The sequence below is a fragment of the Camellia sinensis genome, chromosome 2 (assembly GCF_055761805.1).
Source record: "Camellia sinensis isolate YWXY chromosome 2, ASM5576180v1, whole genome shotgun sequence".
Lineage (NCBI taxonomy): Eukaryota > Viridiplantae > Streptophyta > Magnoliopsida > Ericales > Theaceae > Camellia > Camellia sinensis.
In genome coordinates this window covers 32,215,001-32,221,688 of record NC_138962.1, presented here as the reverse complement: position 1 = coordinate 32,221,688, position 6,688 = coordinate 32,215,001, and the positions used below count along the sequence as shown (strand labels likewise).

Here is a 6,688-nt window from a genome sequence, read left to right as displayed (position 1 = left end):
AAATTATGAGAGAATAGAGGGTGAGTTGGCAATAGGTTGTAATTCCATGGGATGGCCAGGTGGGCCACCATCACAACAGTGGGACCCAAACATGGGAAACAAAAAAATTTTGTAAGTAAAATAGAATATATGTCATGTGGTACCTTTTTCTATTGTAATTGATTTTGACAAAAAATGTCTATTATATTTGTATTGAGTGTTTAGAGAATAATAATGAACATATACATTTATGATTAATAAAAAGTAACACCTCCTCATTGACATACAAAAAATTTTCGAAACACGGTGAGAGAAATTTTGTACGACGTGCCTTTGCTTTAGCTATCCGTTTTTTGTTTTGAAGCCAGTAACGGCATTTCATCTTATGATTGTATTTTGTGCTCTTCCTTCCTCCTAACACCAAACCGAATCATCCCTCCCCCACTCCCCAACAAAAAAACAAAATTATACGGCTTAAAGAGAATACCTAATTGTGTGTCTGTCCAATGATATTTAGGTTTTTTTTTTTAGAAGTGTCAAAAAAAAATAAATTCATGGACTTATTTGAATTACATTATTTTTACATTTTTTACATATTTCTTTTTGCTATAAATAAAAAAATCAAACTTTTAACACTTTTCAAGACAACTTTTAATTATTTCTCTATTATTTTTTTGATTTTAAATTCGTATAATTATTTAGACTCTTATTATTGATTGAAAGTATTGTCAATAAATTTTTTTTTTTTTTTTTTTTTTTGGAAATACAAAATAATTTCTTGTCTCCATCTCTCTCTTCTACCACCACACTAACACCTTCCATCGCCACCACCCCCTTTTTAAACTCCTCCTCACTCCCTCTCTTCCCCTTGTAAGTCTCTCTCTCTCTCTCTCTCTCTGCTTCTTTATCTCTTTGTATCAGTCTCTTTCTCTTATTAGCTAGTAGCCACCATGTCTGACCTGGGTGGTGGACATGAGAACTTCTTTTGGGAGACTCAGTCATGGGCTTTTTCGAATTCGAATGATTTGGGTTGTATCAGCGAAAAATCTGGTGGGAAGCCGCCACCTGATTCGGGGTCTAATACTCAGACACCAACCAAGAAAGAAGTGGAGGAGGTGATACCGGTGGCACCTGGAAAGAAACAAGGTGGGCTTGGCAAGAATGGAAAAGGGCGTGGTGGTGAGGCCAATGAAGGAAAAGGTGGTAATGAGTCAGATCATGAGATACATATATGGACAGAGAGAGAAAGAAGGAAGAAGATGAGGAACATGTTCTCTAATCTTCATGCTTTGCTCCCTCATCTCCCTCCTAAGGTGATTCATTCACATCTTCTTCAAAATTGAGATTGATGTTTATATATGGAATGATAATTAAGTAGTTGTTCATGCTAGCTTATTCTATCTTGAAAAAGTTTAGAAATATAAAAATTGATAATAGAATCAGACACAACTTATAGAAATTGTTCAATTTTGTAATTAATTTCAGTATTCTTAGGGGGAAAAAAAGAAAAAGAAGAAGAAGAAGTAGAAGTAATTCTACCTTTCTTTTTCCCACCTTTTTATTTGAGTCTCTCTCCCATCTCTTTCTCAAAGTTAATTTATTAAGGCAAGTCAATTTTTACATACAAAGATTTCAAGTTTTTCAATTTGTTTCCTTTAAAGGGCAATTAATGAGAAAGATATAAGAGAATAGTCATTTTCATCAATGTAATACTATTTGAGGATGTCCTTTTCATCATGTCTATTTAAGGTTGTCATGGGGTGATGGGACACTTGAAAAATCAATTATTCATTACTATCAATCATTGAAATGCTATTAGTGAAGTTATGGATTCATTAAGTTATGTTTTTTTTTTTTTCCTTTTTCTTTTGGGTTCAAGTTCAATTGAATGTTCCCATTAATCCTTTCGAGTGACTTCATAAGCCTCATCAATTTCCATTTGTTTCTTAATGTGGATGATCTACAACTTTATGAAAAATTGATTACAAAATTAAACACAAACTTTTAACTCAACTAATGTAAAAAAATTGTATCTCATTATGTTATTAGATTCTATGCATATATAGAAATTGATAACTTTATATTCCTCTCGCAACACAAAGTTTCAATTAATCACAAATGAAATGGTATTTACTAGAACACCAATAATGCCATCTAACTGGTTGATTTTGTTCACAGTATTAAAAAGGAAGTGCATGTGTATGTTAGTCTTACAAAAATGGTTTGCGATTATATATGACTCCCCCGAAGTAAAAAAGAAATTTTGAGATAAGCACATGAGTCTTGAACATAACGCATATCATGTACTTAGAAAATTTTCAAAATTTGAATGAGATACATTTAAATTTGGTGCTTTGACAATACTCAAAAATCAAATTTTTACATTTTTTATTCTAACATTTTTATTGTGACATAAGAAGAGGGTCAGTAAGGCCTAGTTCAAACAAAAAATAATATACAAACAAATTTTTTATATAAAAAGTTCATTCAAAATTGTGTAATAGTAGTATTTTTTAAATTAAAAGCTTAACTAATGGGTATTTGATTTCAAAAAACGATGAAACTACAATTACTCACATCCATTTTGTTTGAATTTTGCCTTCTCATCATCCATATGACAGTTCACATTGAATATTTGTACAGGCAGACAAGTCCACAATTGTAGATGAAGCAGTGACCCACATAAAATCCCTACAACAAACTCTCCAAAAGCTCCAAAGGCAGAAGCTGGAAAGGCTCCATGGCTTGACACCCATGAACTTCGATGGTCAATCGTCCATAATCACCCCACAAAAGCTTTCCATGGACTCAAGGCAGGCTTTCATGGCCGATCAAGTTTCTTCAAACAACACAAACTCAAACTCATCCAATGCACTGTCAGTGTCTCTCTCTCGGTTCCCTCCTCTATTCCAGACTTGGACTTCTCCAAATGTGATCTTGAATGTGTGCGATGATCATGCACAGATCAGTGTGTGTTCGATGAAGAAGGCTGGACTCTTCACTGCTATTTGCTATGTGTTGGAGAAGCACAAGCTAGATGTTGTGTCTGCTCATGTTTCATCGGATCAGAATCGGACCATGTACATGATTCAAGCCCATGTAAGTCTCCTCTAACTTACTTCCTTGCACATTAGATAGGATTGTTACAAACTATCGCTTTCTCTTACCTTCTTTTTTTCTAATCAAGGCCAAAAAAAAAAAAAAATTAAATTAAAAATTAAAAACTTTTCATCTACTTACTGTTGTTGGATGAATCTAATTTGGGTTTTTGAAATTAGTGATTCATGTATCATTTGGGGTAATTCTTTTTTTAACGTATTTTTGGGGTAGATTATGTTAATGAGTAAGTTGCCAAAATGAGGCCAGTTGAATTAGGGTTAGCTTGATGCATGAATAGTGTGTTTGAGTTTGGAAACACATGATGAAACCCAAATTTTGACTGTTCATGATGAACTAGGTTTTTTTGATTATCAATAGCACATGCAAATTTGGGGCGAGTTGAAACCCACTTTGACCATTTTTCAATTAATGTAGTAAATATTTTCATACGTTAGATGAATAATATGTAAACTCGAACCTAATCATCATAATTGACAAGGCAACACCTCATCTTCTAAGCCAATCTTTTGTTCTTGATACGTATTTTAAGAAAATCTAAAGAAACTAACTTCTAATTTTTCACAATAAAAAATAAAGCAGTTGATATGGAGTGAAAAACCAATAAAATCTGAATCAGTTCAACAAAAAACTGAAGCATTTCAGGAATAAAAAATTGGAGTGGTATTTTAAAATAATTTTGGAATTAAAAAAAGCATGACACAACTTAATTAATGTTATTATTATTTTTGGTTGTTTCAAAGTAATAGATGCTATGGTTTTATACATCAGTATAATGTGTTTAATTATTATTATTATAAAATTTAAAATTCTGGGCTGGCGAATTAATTTGAACAGGCAAGAATAGCTCCAGATCAGCTTCCAGAGGCATTTCCAGTGGAAGAAATATACAAGCAGGCAGCAGGAGAGATAATGGTGTGGCTCTCAGCTCCATGATCATCATCATACCAGAAATACTTCAAGAATCAAGATCAATTTATGTCTCCTGAAACCCAACTGTAATATTATAGTAAGAGATACTATGATCGGTATTCTAGCTTTGTGAAGATCTTGTTGGCATACAGCAAAATGGGATGTATGTGCAAGGCAGCTTCTTCCTTATACATATAGTTTGTTGGTTTTGTTTTTCATGGCATGCTTTGGCTAATCTATAGCTGCTTGTGGGCAGGCTGTTGTGGCTTTGATAATGTCCTTAATTATCAATGCATAAGCTTTAGTGATGTTTGATATATATGAATTTCAAGAAATTTAAGTGTGCTTTTTCATATCTTGCAATTCTCCAACGTCACTCCACCTCACTCCACCTAACAAGTGACTCGAACCCAAACACTTTCAGCAAGAAGTCTGAACTACTACCACCTCCTACAACAAGCTTTATGCAAATATTTGTTCCCTATTAAAGCAAATATTTTTTAATTGCCTTCTATACTCTTGTGGGTGTCTCGTACTCTATCTACCCGCACAACAATTAATGGGCAAATGTATGACCCGATAATGAGTTGTTTTGGAGATTAGGGTTACGAAAGTAGAGTACATTCTTATTAAATACAACTTTGAGAGAAAGACAGTCAATTTTTTAATCTTTTACTTTTTTTTAATGGAACACTTTTGTTTTTTTCCGCCGGTCAAAATAGGCTTATAGCGAAGCATGTATAATGTGATGTTCATGTATAATTACTCTATTTCACTTTTTTATTTTTGTTTTTTTCATTACAAAATATACATCTCAGCCCAAATTTTGAAGTGTAAGCAATTTTTTCATGCCAAGACATAGATCTTCAGCAGTTTAATTATTACATGAGGAAATTCTATTCATCATTTTAAATATAAACAATAATACTATAATGATTATATTTGTAATGTATTATAATTTGTTTATTATGTAATATTTACTACTGCATTATTTAATAGACCTGAGTGGTAAGACCTAGGGGTGTTTGCGGTTCAGTTACGGCTGTAGAACCTCCAAGCCGCCATCCGTCCGTTGAATTGGCGGATGCGGATTGAGCGGATTGACGGATGGATGTGCATTAGTTTGACGGTTTAAACTTTTATAAATTTTAAATATAATACAACAACTTGTTAACATTTTTTTTGGGATAACAATCCAACTCAACATAACCAAAGATTATTAAGTAAATTGTCAAATATCAATAATAAATACATACTATAACAAAACCATGCATTATCAAAACTATTTCATTACTTTTTTTTTTATTCACAAACTATTTAATTTTATTTTTTTTTAAATGATAAAATTAAACCTTATATTTTCCATACAAAAATGCCAAATATCAACACTTGTCATTTGATAAAAAGATTTTAAAATTGAAAACACAATAGAATATCTAAACTCTTTTTCAATTAAAAACGCAAACAGAATGTTTAAATAAATTGAAAATACGAAGTCTTACAAATTATTAGGGTGCTCGCAGTTTAGCAGTTCGGTTGCAACTAAAGGAATCTCAAATCCGCCATCAGTCCAAAATTAGGCGGATTGAAAAAAATCAATCCGCAATCTTTCACTCGTCATCATGCATCCGTTTAAATTACGACAAATCGGTTCGATTCGATTGGTTTGAGTGGATCAAAATATCCGTCGAATCCCAAGTAGGACCATTCAACCAAAACAATCATGAAATATCAAACAAATAAAATAAAATAAAAAAAACAAAAATGTGATTATTATTATCATTGTTTGAAGTCGAGGGTGATCGGCCATTTTTACTCATGTCGTATGTCATGTCGCAGAGTGCGGCCCAAATTGTTGAGCAAGATTGATAAAGCCCATTTTCCTAAAGATGGTTAAACAGCAATGAGCAAGAGTCCATCCAAACTATTACGCCCACTGGCCCAATTAAACATGTTTTCACTGTTCGAGAATTGGAAAGGCCTCTGTTAGAACAAAGTGAATTTAAAAACAAAAATGACTAAGGGGTCGTTTGGGATTGGGGTTTTTAGTGGATTTTGTCTTGTTATAATTTTTCAAAAAGTTTTAGAGTTCTAGAATCAACTCAGATGAATCCAACAAGTTGAAAAAAATTTCTAAAAAATTTACTAAGTCAAAAAAAAAGAAGTGAAAAACAAGTATTTTTTGGCTTTTTTTTGGGTATTTAATTTTTTTTAAAAAAATTAAAATTGTTCTACCCTAGACGGATTAGAAAAATTAAAATACTAATACAAATTTGAAAAAATCAAAAAAAAAATGTATGATTTTTTTAATAAGACTCCAAGTGAAACCTCAAGTGTTCTATTAAGCAAAAAAACAAGTAAAAGAATTTTCAAAAAGCGTGCTTTTCATCGGCACCCTCCCCTTCTCACCTCTATACCCGCCCTCTCCCACTACCTTATCACATTTGAACAAATTCAATTTTGCCCATTAATTTTTAACATTTTATCAAATTAATTTAATTGATAAATCTATAAAGAAATTATATAAAAATTAAGAACAAAATGATCAATTTTTTTTTTAATTTTAAAAAAGAAACATTTCAAATTATACGTCAATTCCACAATCTTTTTTGAAAAGAGTAGATAGATTATTTTATCTATTAATTGTAATCTAATTTTTAGAATATTGTTACCAATTGAA

At 31.8% G+C, this 6,688-nt stretch overlaps 1 protein-coding gene across 1 annotated transcript; it reads left to right on the top strand.

Moving 5' to 3' along the window:
* Positions 1–929: 929 nt before the first annotated feature.
* Positions 930–4,032, top strand: LOC114267647 (transcription factor bHLH95-like). The gene is made up of 3 exons (XM_028208700.2): positions 930–1,292; positions 2,623–3,078; positions 3,934–4,032. The coding sequence occupies exons 1-3, from the start codon at positions 930–932 to the stop codon at positions 4,030–4,032; spliced, it is 918 nt and encodes a 305-aa protein (XP_028064501.2).
* The last annotated feature ends 2,656 nt before the right edge of the window (positions 4,033–6,688 follow it).

Bases quoted from the DNA above. Each gene is read 5' to 3' on its own strand.
- LOC114267647 (XM_028208700.2), top strand. From the start codon at position 930: ATGTCTGACCTGGGTGGTGGACATGAGAACTTCTTTTGGGAGACTCAG. The intron at 1,293-2,622 runs GTGATTCATTCA...ATATTTGTACAG, and splicing joins TCCCTCATCTCCCTCCTAAG to GCAGACAAGTCCACAATTGT. The intron at 3,079-3,933 runs GTAAGTCTCCTC...TAATTTGAACAG, and splicing joins TGTACATGATTCAAGCCCAT to GCAAGAATAGCTCCAGATCA.